The 15,770-nt window shown below is 46.5% G+C and overlaps 1 protein-coding gene across 1 annotated transcript in view; it reads left to right on the top strand.

Annotated features, from left to right (window-relative positions):
• Positions 1-1,872: 1,872 nt before the first annotated feature.
• Positions 1,873-15,770, top strand: part of LOC121275276 (cholecystokinin receptor type A-like) — a 50,466-nt gene continuing 36,568 nt past the window's right edge. The window contains exons 1-2 of the mRNA XM_041182721.1: positions 1,873-1,884; positions 8,063-8,195. Coding sequence (XP_041038655.1) covers positions 1,873-1,884; positions 8,063-8,195 — 145 coding nt within the window. The remainder of the gene's footprint in view (positions 1,885-8,062; positions 8,196-15,770) is intronic.

Below are 15,770 nucleotides of genomic sequence, written 5' to 3'. Positions count from 1 at the left end.
ATCAGTAATGGTTTCATGGTCATCATTTGACTATTAATTCCAGATTTTTATTGAATTCAAATTCCACCATCTGCCATCTGGGATTTGAACCCAGGTTCCCAGAGCGTTACCCAGGGTCTCTGGATTACTAGTGTAGTGACAGTACCACTACAGCACCACCTCCTCCAATTCCTGTTCAGGAATTTCTAAGTCTTCTGGTTTGTGAAATTAAATAGCTTCCATGGCCTTGCAATAAAACCTATTTGTGTGATTTATATCTTCCAGGGTTCAACCTGAGCATTTATCATAGCACCTGTGGTCTGTTTTCTTTTTGTAATTGCATATTTAAGTCATCCTTGAGAGTGATAAGTCATCCCATACAGGGTTTCTCATGAAAACAGCAGATTGGGCAGCCTTTTGAAATTCATAGAACTTGCTTTCACATGCTCTGTCTTACGGCTTTCATCACAGCACGCTCACCACATTGCATACCTCAGGAGTGCACCTCTCATACTATATGAACCTCGATTTTCCAACATTGATGTTATTTCCAGAATAATTGTTTTCGGCAAACTGAAAGGAAAGCAGACTGTTGACACCTAACTTTCTGAGGTACAATTCATTGACATAGTAACTGATGCAGATTCAGACAGATGTAGCAAGCATTCCAGTGATGGGAGCAGAAATTGTCTGGAAGTCAAATTTATGGGAATGGAGCTCATTAAAAGGAAGTGTCACCATAGCTTCTCCCATTTTACTTGGGATCACGGCAATGTTGTTTTATCACCCTTCTCCATCTCCTTTTGTCAGTAACTCATTCCCCTTTCAATCCCACTGTGTTTAACTCTCTTATTATCACATCCTTCCACCATGTCTTAGGCCTTCCTCTTTTCCTTCTTCCTGATAGCCCTATCACCATTACTTGCCTCACATGTTCATTCTTTCCCTACAACATATGACCAAACTATTTCAATCTCTTCTCAGCTACTTCCTTCAATGTTTCCACAACCTTCAGTTGGCCCCGTGATGTACTTGTGGTAATTATGATTTTATTTAGTGTGTAATATACCTTTAAGAATAGGGCTTATTAAGGAAGATATCATGATCTTTAGTACCCAATAGGAGAATAGTGTGGGCTACTTCTGTAGTTAGAAGTTAGTAGTGTCCGGATAGAGTTTGAAGTGAAAGCACACTTGTAGTTGCTGCTGAGCACCCTTGTAAATAAATTAAAAGTTTCCACCTAAGAAGTGTCAGCTGATCAACTCTATCAACATTACCAACTCAGTCACTACTCACAACAAACTGACAATGAGGATAAACAAGTTTAACAGAAGAAATAAAGTGAAATGAAATCGGCACTGTACCTCACCCAGTAATTGTAAGTAGAATTCCTTTTGAATCAAAGAAGTAATTCCCTGTCAGAATGCTGAAATTCAGAAGAATTGATCCTTTCGATCCAGCCACAGATGATTGGTCTCATTGCATTCTTTTTCCAAGCAAATGAGAATACGGGTAAGAGAAGAGGCAAGCGATTCTCTTAAGTACACGTGGGAATAAAACCTATGGCTTGATTTGAAGTTTGACGGCATCTAGTTCCCCAGATTCAAAACATTTTGATGAGTTGGTGAACCTCGTGAAGGACATTATCAACCAAAGTCCTCAGTTACTGTGCAAAGGTTTAAGTTTATCTCAAGAAATAGAGCCACAGGGGAGACAGTTGTATGCCACATGGCAAGTTTGAAGAAGTTAATGGAACATTGGGCATTTGGTACATCTTTAATTGGCATGCTCAGAGATTGTTTAGTGTGCGGTATGAATGAGGACACATTTCAGAAGAGATTATTGTCCAGAGTGAATTTGGATTTCTAGAAGGTGCTAGAGATAACACCGGCCATGGAAAACGCAGTAAGAGATTCAAGAGCTATACATGGCATGCAAAATGGTGCTGTCCTCCACATTGGGTGGGAAACACCAGCCAAAAAGGACACAAAAATGCAAGGCTGTACCGCAAGGCGGGAAAAAGCCCCAGCCAGCTGGAAAATAAAAAAAAATGACTTAGCAGCGAAAACAAAGAATAATTTTAATAGGGGTGGAAACAAGCAGTCTTTTAATGATTGGCAGATTTAAAAAATTGAATGTTATTATTGTCACAGAAATGGACATATGATGAGACAGTGCAAGGAAAGATTCAAGCAGACTTTTAACAGAAGAAAAAACCCAGTGAGATCTACAATGTAGAAGAGCCTGAAACAACAAATTCAGTTATTTGCTTGTTGTTTAATCTAAAAGTTGGAAAGACAGGACCAATATTTGACCTATACAGCACACATCCAGGAAATTCCCAAATGAAGACCATGTAGATGATGAAATAGAGAGTTTAGTGAAGAATTGTGTGCAATTTCAGCAACTGCAAAAGTTGCCTTCAACAGCTCCATTACACCTCTGGGAGTGTCCTGGAAGACCATGGGTGTAGTTACACATTGACAATGTGGGACCTCTCATGGGACAACGTTTCTGCTCATTGTCAATGCCCACTCAAAATGGATGGACATATATGAGGTGAAGTCGCCAACGTCTTGAGAAGTTATGTCAAAGTTTTGCCATTAACGGACGACCAGAAGTAGTCATTTCCAATAATGGCAAGGCATTTATGAGTGCTGAGTTTCAACAGTTTATTAGCCTCATTGGTATCACTCATGTAAAAACTTTGCTGTACCACCCTTCCTCAAATGGCCGAAAGGGCATTTCAAACATTCAAGGCAGGCATGAAGAAGCTAACTGGAGATTCCTTAGCACCCAAGCTGGCACGCGTTCTTTTCATTACAGGACCACCCCTCACATAACAACAGGTGTCACACCTGCAGAGTTATTGATGAAACGCTGTCTCAGGATGAGATTGAGCTTAATAATGCCAAATTTACAAGGGAAGGTGGAAAGGAGTCAAGGAAGCCAGAAAACTACACATGACTGGCATAGCCATGAAAGGAAATTTACTGTGGGAGAGACGGTATATGTGAAGAACTTTGGAGAAGGACCAAAGTAGTTGCCAGGTGAAAGAAGTGCAATGACTGGACCTCTATTTTACCATGCAGAGGTGGAAGGCACAGAGGGACATGTGGATCATCTAAGGAAGAGAGAAGCAAATCACCAAGAATTGATCCCACCAGTGTTCACGACCGGGTCTGTGTTTCCTGTTGAGAGTACTCAACCCAGTACAGACATGAATGATGTTCCTGGAAGAGTTGAGGATGCAAATGCCCACCAAAGCACCTGGTATTCAGGCAACTCCAGAAAAGGAGGTTCCTGACAAAGCATCTGAAGTTATAGAGCTGAGATGTTCTACACGCATTAGGAAACCACCTGAAAAACTGAACTTGTAAATTACTTACCAGTGTAAATATTTTGTTGTCTTGAGAAAATTGTATATATCTGAGTAAAGGGGGAAGGGGGAGGGCTGTGGTAATTATGGTTTTATTTACCGTGTGATTTACCTTTAAGAATAATGCTTGTTAAGGAAGATCCCATGATCTTTAGTACCCAATAGCAGAGTAGCGTGGGCTACCTCTGTAGTTAGAAGTTAATAATGTAGAGATAGGGTTTGAAGTGAAAGCACATGTGTAGTTGCTGCTTAGTGCCTTTGTAAATAAACTAAAAGTTTCCACCTAAGAAGTGTCTGCTGATCAACGCTATCAATAGTACCAACTCGGCCACCACTCACAATGGTACCGGTTCTTGATCTTGTACATTCTCATCATTCTACACATCCTTCTCAGTATCCGTATCTTCATGAAGTTGCCTCCCCCCACCCCTAAACTTATCAATATATCCTTATCTTTCTTTTTACTTGTAACGGGTTCTGTTCCTTTCCTCCTTACAGTGATTCTTGGATCACAGAATTATGAGGACAAAATGCACATGACAACCAGATTTTGGCTCAACCTTAAACTAGTTAGTTTATTAAACCAACAAATCCTCAGTACAAACCCCTTTAGGATTTGACTGATAATTACAATCACCCACACAGCTGGCCATTACCAGTGCAGATTGTAGGCCCAGATCTGGAGGTGACCAGTCCCTCTCCTTCTTTATCTGGCTGCAGTAACCACGCTTCGATGTTGTCCTTTTTTCTAGAATCCCAGTTACACTATCACAAACCTGAACCTCAGGCATAGGTTCAGTTAACAGCTGGATCGCCTGGTCTTTCGTACCTCTTTCTCTTGGTCTTACAATCTTCTGAGCTTTATAAACGACAAGGTCAAAGACAAACCCTTATCTGTTCCCCTGTTGTTTACACAACAGGGCCAGAAGTTTCCCGTTGGCACGTGGGGGTGGGCCCCATGTGGCCACGTGTAAAATGACGCGCGGTGATGTTGGGCCAGTGTCCCGACGTCACTGTGCGCCTTCGCAATATTTTGTTGGGCGGGCGTGCATTGATCTCCAATGCGCACCCATCATTAATTAACGGGTCACATAAGGCCCTTGAGGTGCCAATTGATGGCAATCTTTTGGTACCCGTACAATCTTCAGGTTGGTGAACGAGCTCAACGGGCAGACGGGTAGGATACATTTGTATAAACCTCATCCACGGGCGGGATAAGGGGGCTCAGTGGGGTTGTGAGTGTGCTCCGTCAAATATTGTTTTTTCAAAGTTACTGAAACTTGCCTGTGTGATCTGCAGTACTTCAAAACGCATACCAGCAGCTTGGTCTGGACTCACAGCCTTCAGGTCAGTACTCTGCAGTGAGGAATCTTTTTTGGCCTGCAGGTTTCAGGAAGCCTTCCCTTAGCCTGGGAATGGGAGCTGAACTGTCCACTGGAGGCACCTCCTCTGAGGAGGAAGGGAGGGCTAGAAGGGGGAGGAGGCCAGGAGTGCACATTCAGCCTCCAGGGGAGCCACCTATGGGGGGACAGGCACAGACACAAAGGATGTAGGGCCAAGAGGTAGTCCAAGGCGGAAGGGGCCACATAAGATGCCACAATCCTGCTGTCAGGGTATATAGGCGGTGAAGCAGTTACCTTAATATGTCTGAGGTGCAGTGCCAAAAGAGGTTGCGTCTCTCAAGGGAGATAGTCAACTATATCTGTCAGATGATTGGGCCTGAGATCTCCGCGAACTGTGTAGGTGGACACCCCATGCCAGTGGCTCTAAAGGTCACAACTGCCCTCGAATTCTATGCTTCTGGCTCCTTCCAGGGTCGGTGTGTGATCTTTGTGGTGTCTCCCAATCAGCTGTCCATACTTGTGTCAAGCAGGTTACAGACACTCTGTTCAGGTGTGCATTAGCCTTCATCCACTTCCGCTGGGACCAGGCAAGCCAGACACAGTGAGCCAGAGGCTTCGCGGCCATTGCTGGCTTCCCCCACATCCAGGGTGCTATAGACTGCACACATGTGGCCATCAAGGCACCAGCAGGTGAGCCCGGTGCCTTTGTTAACAGGAAGGGCTTCCACTCCATGAACGTGCAGATAGTGTGTGATCACAGGATGCTGATTCTACAAATCTGTGCAAGGTACCCAGGCAGCTCCCACAATGCCTACATTCTCAGTCACTCCCAGATGCCAAGGCTCTTCAGTGTTCCTGCCTGGCTGGATGAGTGGCTGCTGGGTGACAAGGGCTGAGAAGGTGGCTCATGACACCTCTCCGCCATCCAAGAACAGAAGCTGAGCAGAGGTACAATAGGAGCCACGCCTCCACAAGGGCTGTGGTGGAGAGAGACATTGGTATTCTCAAGATACCCTTCAGATGCTGGACTGTTCAGGGGGAGCACTCCAGTACCCCCCAGATCGTGTGTTGGTGATAGTGGTTGCATGCTGCGCTATCCACAATCTGGCACTGGAAAGGGAGGACACAGTGGATAATGAAGACGTTGATGCAGTGGCTGCGGCTGCACACGATGAGTCTAGACGTGAGTCCGAGGATGAACATGCTCAGGGAAATGCTGAGGGGGTAGACGCTGACCCGGGCATACTCCAGGGAGGCAGGGATACCCGAGATGCTTTAATTCAACAAACCTCCAGCTAGCACACCACAGATGGAGCTCCAGGACAAGCCTGGGATGCAGGCTCCATATTCGATACCTAAGTGCAAAATCTGCCAGGTTAGGAACAGTACCTAAGGGCCATGTTAATAAAGCTGAATGTCCCACAAATCACTCATAACATTTTTGGAAGCCATAGACATGCAGAAGAAAAGAGGCACCCTCAGCCACAGTGACATGTCTGAATTTAACATTACAACCAAAGAAGCTTAAGAAAACAAAATGGCAAAGGTGTTAAAAATCACACCAACTCATAAAGACCTCATCTCGGGCCAGCACAAAAGCACCAGTGATAAACCTGTGTTGTGCCTAAGGTGCCTTACGTTTACATTTCCGGCTGTTACATCTTGGTGCTGCCCCCTCGCTGGGAGTGGTATCTGAGACAGCCTGCTAACTCTGCTGTCCTGTTGGCTTCAATGACCTTGGCAGTCGTCCTCTGTCCGTGGAGCCAGTGCTGGCCCTGCCTGGGAGGGAGATGCCAGTTCCACAGCTGGCATCTCCCCAGTCGTCGCAGCCTTACTGGATGCAAGGGTCACAGGGAGAGGGGCGGAGGAGCTGCCGTCCTCATCCAGAGTGACTTGAGAGGAGCCCGCAGAGGCAACAGGCAGCTGCTGCGCCGCAGTGAGGTCACTTCGGACCTCCAAGCTCGATGTGGATGGATGGGCACCGAGCTGAGAAACTTGGTGCCCAGACCATCTCCCACACTGGCATTGACCAGCTGAGGTCAATGCCGATGTGAGGGCTTGCTGATCATAACGCATCCCCAGGAAGCCCTGATGGGTCTCCTGAATGAGCCTCTCTATGAGAGTCACCACTGTCTCCATGGGGGACAGAATTCGGACAGAATTTTCATGTTGTATATGTTGAGGTGGCTGTTTCTGATACATGGGGCAGAATTTTCTGGATGGCAGGGGTGCGGAGCGGGAGCGGGAGGGCCAATTAAGGCCTGGCCAGCGTACTTCATGACTCCCGTGCATGGGGGGTGTGGGTGGGCAGCAGCAACAGGCAGCAGCGAGTGTGCTCAGTCTGCCGGGTCCAATGGTGACCCGACGGCCTGTATAAAGGAAGGAATTGTAATGGCTGCTTACAATGGCTGAGCGAAGGGCTCTGCAGAGGGGCAATGGATGTTATGCAAGTCCGGAGGGTAGGCCATCAGGGCAGGCCAGGCCGGAGGGTAAGACAGGGGGGCAAGTGTGCCCCTCACTTTTCCAATGACTGCCTTGCTGCCCTCCTCGAGGAGGTGGCAGCATTGTGGGAGGTGCAGGTTCCTCAGGATGGGAGAAGGAGGCCCCCTCCCACATGACGAAACGTGCCTGGGAGGAGGCGGCGGAGGTGGTGAGTTCCTGCAACATGATGCGGTGCACTTGGATCCAGTGTCGCAAGCGCTTCAACGACTTGTTGCGATCTGGCAGGGTGAGTACCATGTTGGCATTGGTCACTTAGCCCAGAAAGTCGGCTCTGCCCCCTGCTGCACACCCCCCGCACCACCACCCCCCACCTCCACCCAAGTCTGATTGTAATGACTGTATTGAATCATTGACGGCATGTGTCCTTCGCTGGGCGGGCCAGCAGATATTGCCCATGCAGAGGTCACCCTGAGAGGGGGGTGAAGAGATGGGTTCTGCCCCCTAAGCATGTGGTACAGTGAGACCCATATGACTGGTTTGGGGACAACCTGGAGGAGCTGCACCTGGATGCAGTGTTTGAACTGCAGGACATGTCAAAGTCAGGGTGATGACATGCTGGGAGGGGAGCGTCAAGGTGGTGTGGCACCGAAACATCTGCTGCCCTCTGCATTCTGTGTGCTTGCGTCTCCTTGCTATGGAAGGATATACTGTGTGGTGCCTAATGTGATGTAGCCAGCATGTAGCCAAGGTGGGGGTGGGGGGCTGGGGAACAGGCCTAGCATCTTTTTGTGAGTGTTCAGCAGCAGCAGGGTGAGGAGGCACTGGAGACCTGATATGTCCCACTCTGGTTGGAGTGGGCCGTCCACAAGGAGAGTCCATGTGCAATTTGCACAAATCAATGCTCTTCTCTCATTTTCAGGAGAAGAATGCACATAATGCTACAGAGGGTGTGAGGACTGGTGGCGGCCAGGCGCAGATCACCATTCTCAGCCAGTTTGAGCAGGAGGCCCTGGATTTGGAGAGGCTCCATGCGCCCAGGTGCACTGGTGTCGGTGAGGCTGGGGTGCCGCGGCCAGGTGTTTATGCCCAGCAGTGAGGTCAGCATTGTTCTCCCAACAGCCATAGCAGTGCTAAATGTTAATTGATTTAATTTTGCAACATGGCTTGACCATTGGCTATGGAAGGATGAGTGCATAATGATCCGGGGGACAGGGATGCACATTGACATTGTCTCCACATTAACTGATCCAATGTCCTTGTTCTTCCTTTCAGCATCAGCGGAGCAAGGCTGGGAGGAGGAGCAGCAGAGGCCCCCTCTCACACCTGAGGGGCCTGAATTCTCACCAGCGTCACACCATCTCTGCCAGGCAGGCACCAGCACAGATACTAGTACCTTGTCGGGAGTTAGAACATCAGCTAGTGTCCTGGGGCACAGCAGTGAGGGCACTTCACAGTCACTGGAGGAGCTGGCAGAGGCAGAAAGTGCCCATGGCACCAGCAGTCAGAGGACTGCAAGAGGACCAGGCACGTGCTCAGTCGGTGCCTGATGATGTGCCTCTGGAGTCGTCCGTGATGCTGCAGGTGCAGGAACTATGGTCAAATGTGTGGGAGCATCTGTGGGAGATACATGAGGCTATGCTTGACTTGGTCTCCATGGTGGAGGAATCTACGGGAACTTCGCTGAAACAATGAGCCACATGTCCAAGGGCTAGGCACCCTCCATGGAGAGAGTGGCAACTCTCGTGAAGAAGCTCCTCCAGGAGACCCATCAGGGCTTCCTGGGGATGCGGTCTGACCTGCAAGCCATCACATCGGCATTGACCTCAGCTGGTCAGTGCCAGAATGGGAGATTGTCTGGGCACCAAGTTTCCCAGCTCGGTGCTCATCCATCCACGGTGAGTAGGGAGGTCAAAAGCGATCTCATGTCACTGCCTGTCATCTCTACAGGTATCTCTCAGGGCGCTCCGGATGAGGACAGCATCTCCTCCATTCCTCTCCCAGTGACCGTAGCATGTAGTGAAGCTGCGACAACTTGGGAGATGCCAGCTGTGGAACTGGTAGCTCCCTCCCAGGCGGGGCCAACACAGGCTCCACAGGCCAGAGGACATCACCAAGATCATCGAAGCCAACGGGACAACAGAATGAGCAAGCTGTCTCAGGTCCAACTCCCAGCGAAGGGGCAGCACCAAGATGTAGCACCCGGAAATGTAAACATAAGGCACCTTAGGCACACCACGGGTTTCTCTCTGGTGCTTTTGTTTTGGCCGGCAATGAGGTCTTTATGAGTTGGTATGATTTTTAACACCTTTGTCATTTTGTTTTCTTAAGTACCTTTTGTTGTAATATTAAATTTGGACATGTCACTGTGGCTGAGGGTGCCTCTTTTCTTCTACATATGTATGGCTTCCAAAAATGTTAGGAGTGCTTTGTGGGACATTCAGCTTTATTAACAAGGCCCTTAGTTACTGTTCCTAACCTGGCAGATTTTGCACTTAGGTATCGAGTATGGAGCCTACAGCCCAGGCTTGTCCTGGAGGTCCATATGCAGTGTGCTAGCTGGAGGTTCATTGGATTAAAGCCTCCCGTGTGGCCCTGCCTCCCTGCAGTATGCCCGGGTCAGCGTCTACCCCCTCAGTATTTCCCTGTGCATGTTCATCCTCGGACTCTGCTGTACTCATCATGTGCAGCTGCAGCCACTGCTTCTACGTTTTCATCGTTCGCAGTGTCCCCCCTTTCCAGCGCAAGATTGTGGAGAGCGCAGCATGCAACCGCTGTCAGCGACACACGATCTGGGGGATACTGGAGTGCATCCTCCAAGCGGTCCAGGCAATGGAAGTGCATCTTGAGAAGACAAATGGCTCTCTCCACCTCAGCCCTTGTGGAGGCATGGCTCCTATTGTACCGCTGTCCACCTTCTGATATTCGATGGCGGGGAAGCATCATGAGCCACCTTCTGAGGGGATAGTTCTTGTCACCCAGCAGCCATCCATCCAGTCGGGCTGAAACACTGAAGAGGCAGTGTCTGAGGATGTAGGCATTGTATGAGCTGCCTGGGTACCTTGCACAGACTTGTAGAATCGCCATCCTGTGATCACACACTATCTACACGTTCATGGAGTGGGAGCCCTTCCTGTTGAGGAAGGCAATGGGCTCACCTGATGGTGCCTTGATGGCCACATGTGTACAGTCTATTGCACCCTGGATGCGGGGGAAGCCAGCAATGGCCACGAAGCCTCTGGCTCTCTGTGTCTGGCTTGCTTGGTCCCAGCGGAAATGGATGAAGGTCAACGCCCATCTGAACTGAGCTTCTGTAACCTGCTTGACACAAGTGTGGACAGTTGATTGGGAGACATCGCAAAGATTACCCACTAACCCTGGAAGGAGCCAGTGGCAAAGAAGTTGAGGGCAGCTGTGACCTTTAGAGCCACTGGCATGGGGTGTCCACCCACACAGTTAGCGGAGATCTCAGGACCAATCATCTGACAGATATGGTTGACTATCTCCCTTGAGAGACGGAACTTCCTTCGATACTGTACCTCAGTCATAATAAGGTAGCTGCTTCACCACCTGTATACCCTGGCAGCAGTATGGTGGCATCTTTTGCAGCCCCTTCCTTCTTAGACTACCTCTTAGCCCTGCGGCCCCTGTGCCTGCCCCTGTGCTCCAAAAGGCATCTCTCCTGGAGGCTGAATGTGCATTCCTGGCCTCCTCCCCCTTCTAGCCCTCCCTTCCTCCTCAGAGGAGTTGCCTCCTGTGGAGAGTTCAGCTCCCATTCCCAGAATATGTAAAAGCTTCCAGAAACTGGCAGGCCCAAAAAAGATTCCTCACTGCAGAGTGCTAACCTGAAGGTTGTGAGTCCAGACAATAAGCTGGTATGCGTTTTGAAGTATTGCAGATCACACAAGAAAGTTTCAGTAACTTTGAAAATTCAATACTTGAGAGAGCACACTCGCAACCTCAGTAAGCCCTCATATCCCACCTGAGGATGAGGCTTATACAAATGTGTCCTACCCGCCTGCCCATTGTGCCCATGCGCCGCCCCAAAGATTGCATGAGCACCGAAAAATTGGCATCGACTGGTGAGTCAAAGGCCTTAGGTGGCCGTTAATTAATGGCAGGAGGCAGTGGAGTTCATTGCACGCGCGCCCAGCGAAATATTGCGATGGCACGCAGTGACATTGGGACGCTCGCCCGACATCATTTTATGGGCGGACTTGTGGGGCCCGCCCCTGCACGCCAATGGGAAAATTCTGCCCATGGGCATTTTTTTCCAGGTTTTTCAAATCTTTATTTTTTGTGTTTAAATTCTTCAGATCCCTGAGGCAGCTCTCTGCCTTCAGGGTGCTTTTATTCGATGCTCCCCTGTGCCCGCGCTGACTTCAGCGCATGCATTCCTCTGTGATATCACGGTCAGGTGCTGATCGCAGTCGGCGGTCCGTTTCCCTGCCGCTCCCTGGCCCGCTGATCATGCCTGCCCCCCAAGTTGAAAATTCAGGCCATGACGAAACTTTATTGAATGGACTCACTAGCAAAACTTTCCAAGTCTTGCATTAGGGTCATTTCCTGCCCCAGGCTAAAGCTGCATATGCAGTTATAAATAATGATCGCAATTCAGGCAGTCAGTTCACTGCTCTGCTTTAGCTCTGGTAAGGTAAAAAATCCTGAATCATACTAATAGCAGAAAATCCTTCCTTGTATTTTGTGCTAATAAATGCAGATTAAGTATGCAATTATTTTCTATTACCATGACATGTTCCTCTTATGTTTTAAGAATACTTTATAATAGAGCATTTGTGAAACTACTAGTCATATTTGGATTCAGAAAAACCGTCATTTTATCAACTTTTTTTTCTTTTTAATCAGTGAGAAGAGAACTGTGCCTTAGTTTAACAGTGTCACTGTAATTATGCTCCAGGAAATGGAGGTATATTTTTAAAGTTTCATACTACATTTTCAATTCCACAGCAGTTGTAATTGAAGCATTACTAATTCATCTACAGAAAGAGACAAAGCTGAATGAGAGAAGAGAAAGAGCTAGCTTAGATTTTGGTCTTCCAATTTTCACCAAGTATCCAAGAAGTTCTTGCTGAGAGCTTGCATTAGTTTAATGCAATAGCCACCATTATGCAAAATAAAACAAGAGTCAAAGATGGTGGTCTAGAAATCCAAATGAATAAACATGTACTCAAATTGCCAACCTCAGATAACCCAATGTTAGTCATTTTTAACAAAGCTTCCCATGTTATTCCTCCTGATGGCTATTATTTTTTCATTCATGGGATGTAGGCATGATGTCTAGGCCAGCATTTATTATCCATCCCTAATTGCCCTTGTTCAGAGGGCATTTAAGAATCAATCATATTGCTGTTGGTCTGGGGTCACATGTAGGCCAGGCCAGGTAAGGATGGCAGATTTCCTTCTCTAAAGGACATTAGAGAACTAGATGAGTTTTTATGAGAATCAGCAATGGTTTCATGGCCATCATCAGACTTTTAATTCCAGATTTTTTATTGAATTCAACTTTCACAATCTGCCTTGATGGGATTTGAACCTGGGTCCCCCCCACCTTCTCCCCCCACCCCCCCCCCCCACCCCCCCACCCCACCCCCCCCCCCCCCCCCCCACCCCAGCAATACCCTAGGTCTCTGGAATACTAGCCCAATGACAATACCATTATGCCACTGCCTCCCCTATTCCAGTGTAACTAGTTTCACAATAACATTGTCCCTTAGCTTGGGAATCTAAGAAAATAAAAAGGTCTGTTAAAAGTACTTTGGCTGCTGAAACACGTGCACTTGTGGAGGCAGGGGAAATAGTATTCTAATTGCCAAATATTTTAAATGCAATTCTGTACAATACAGAAGATAGCATACCCACTAACTGACATGCTAATAATGGTTTGTTGTGGGTTTTTGTTATTTTTTCCTGTGATAGGAATGTGCTTGCAAGGGCAGTATTTACTGCTCATCCATAATTGACTTTCAGAAGGTGGTGGTACCTTCTTGAACCGCTGTAATCCATGTGGTTTAAATACACCCACAGTTGTTTCTTTTCCTGTAGTGATTTGATACAACTGAGTGACCTGCTAGTTCATTTCAGAGAACAGTTAAGAATCAACCCTATTGCTGTGGATGAGGGTGGTAGATTTCCTGCCCTTAAGGATCATAGTGAGCCAGATGATTTTTTTATGAATATCTGGTAGTTTCATGGTCATTATTAATGAGACTAGCATTTATACCATATTTAGTAATTCATCAAATTTAAATTACCTCAGCTGTCATGGTGCAATTTGAACTCATGCCCTCTTAGAATTAGTCCAGGCCTCTGGATTACTATAATAAAATTAAAATAGTGCAGATGCTGGAAATCTGAAATAAAAACAGAAAATGCTGGAAGAACTCAGCAAGTCTCACAGCATCTGTGCAGAAAGGAACAGAGTTAACATTTTAAGTCCGTATGACTCTCATATGGATTTGAAAGGTTTACTCTGTCCCTGTTTCCACAGATGCTGCCAGACCCTTTGGATTACAAGTCCAGTAACATTACCTTTATGCTACCATCTCACTATACACTCTAATGCACACTCTATGAAAAGTATGAGTGAGAAAGTGTTATGATTTGTTTGGGTTTTTGTTTGTTATGAAAATAGGAATGTTTGTGTTTTGAAATGCAACAGTACTACATGTCATAGCTGGCTTGCTGTAGTCGTGTGACCTCTGCCATGAGGCACTTACTGTAGGCTGCCATTTTAGATCAGTTCAGTAAAGACTCTCACTGAGAAAGCACTGCTGTCTTTGGACTCAAAGCAAAATTGATCTTGCTGGCTTGAAACAAATGCTGGCGGGAAATGAAGACCCAGATTTAGATCCTTGAGACAGGAATCACAAGTCAGGCCATTTCCTGATGCTGAAACCCTATCTCCTGCTTAACAATGCCTGCCATGCTATTTTCATTAAGGGGTGGCAGGGTGGGCTAGAGTTGGGGTCGTCACCTCTGGAAGCAAGCCTGAGGCAGAGACAGAGGCTGAGATGGGCAGGTTAAAAGACCCATTAGGATATTGGTCCAATTCAGTACTTGGGAAGCCTTTGAGATGCTCTGAAAATGTCAAGGTAAATACTCATTCAAAAACAACTTGAAGAAAACATGATGCTATTAAGTGGTAAAAAACTGTCAAAATAAACAAACTTATGGTCCCCTTGACAGCTGTATGAACAATCTTTAGGGAGCTGGATCCATTAGTAGGGTTTGGAGCACAGCTACACATGCATAAGAAGATTCTATTGAATGACTGTATCAACAACCACTGCTGAGCTGAACCCATTAGTGGGGTTTGAATTTTAGCCAAGCATTCATAATAGGATTCCTTTGCACAGCTGTATAAACAAATTCAAGAGCTGAGTACAATAAAACCTTTGACCTCAAAAATATTTTCAAACTTAAAAGCAGGGGAACAGCTGTCTGAGCTACGTTCAAATAAAAGATTAAATCATTGGGCATCATTGGCAAAGTCAAATCTGAAAATCAATACTGTTCAAGGCAGAAGAGCACTTTACATATTGGATAATGTGTTCTAATGCATCTAAACACTTTTCCACTTTCAGAATGCTGATCAATTTATAGTCACTTACCTTTTAATCATTGTATTAAAAACATATTATAACTTGTCACACAGCTTTACATTATGACATATGAAGTTGTCAATATCTTTTGAACCTACTTGTCAACAGGTTCTCGACTCCAGACTAGGCTTCCCCCATGGTTCACAATTTCTCTGAGATGGCGTGAATCATGTCTCCTTCAGAAGTCAGCCTGACTCCATCAAAATAGCAGGGGGCCTGAAATACCTATCCCGCAATGGAGCCGGCAAGGATGGGCGTGCTACGTATGGACTCGTGATCCGTCCTCTTTCCCACGCCGCTAAAAATTGCCAGCAATGGGAATGGGGATGGGAATATTAAAACTGGGTCCTGCACGCTATTTTTAAAGCCCACTCACCTCCATTCAGACATGGACAGAGGCATGAAAGTCGAGCCCAAAATCTCTAAAATTAAATAGATGGATGCAAGTTATGAACTGTCTGTTTGTTTAAAAAAAGAAATTCTTGCTAAATAAAATTGTTAGGGGTCCTAGAGGAGGGACATCTCACAATGTAATATTTTGTGCAGAATGTGGAGGTCCTCAAGTTACTTTGAAATTTTGGATTGTACATCTAAACTCTAATTTTTATTTAAAGAGAGAAGGTAATCTTTTCATTGTATATTAATTGTATTTAATTGGTGAGAATTAACTGGGGATTAATTTCTGTTTCTATAAATAGCTGGGTGAAGAGCTGCATATTTGTAATGCGGAACTCTGTAAATAAATGCTTATAAAAATGTATAAGATGGGCTCCAGCTCTATCCTTCACCACTGGTTTTCTGCGATATGCGTGTCCTGGAACACTACACTATCCCATTCCAAAATGGTAGGTGGCACTTCTGGTATGGGAGTGAAGAACAAGCACCACCCACCATTTTGGACACTTAGGTGCCCAGCGTATGCTTCAGGAACAGACACAGCACTATTGCATTTTATACTGATGATCACTAGACAGAAGTCATCATGGGCACCACAGCACAGCAAACACT

Source organism: Carcharodon carcharias, chromosome 1 (assembly GCF_017639515.1).
Source record: "Carcharodon carcharias isolate sCarCar2 chromosome 1, sCarCar2.pri, whole genome shotgun sequence".
NCBI classification, from domain to species: Eukaryota; Metazoa; Chordata; class Chondrichthyes; order Lamniformes; family Lamnidae; genus Carcharodon; species Carcharodon carcharias.
The sequence above is the reverse complement of the archived record's forward strand: the minus strand, read 5'-3'. Positions and strand labels throughout refer to the sequence as shown.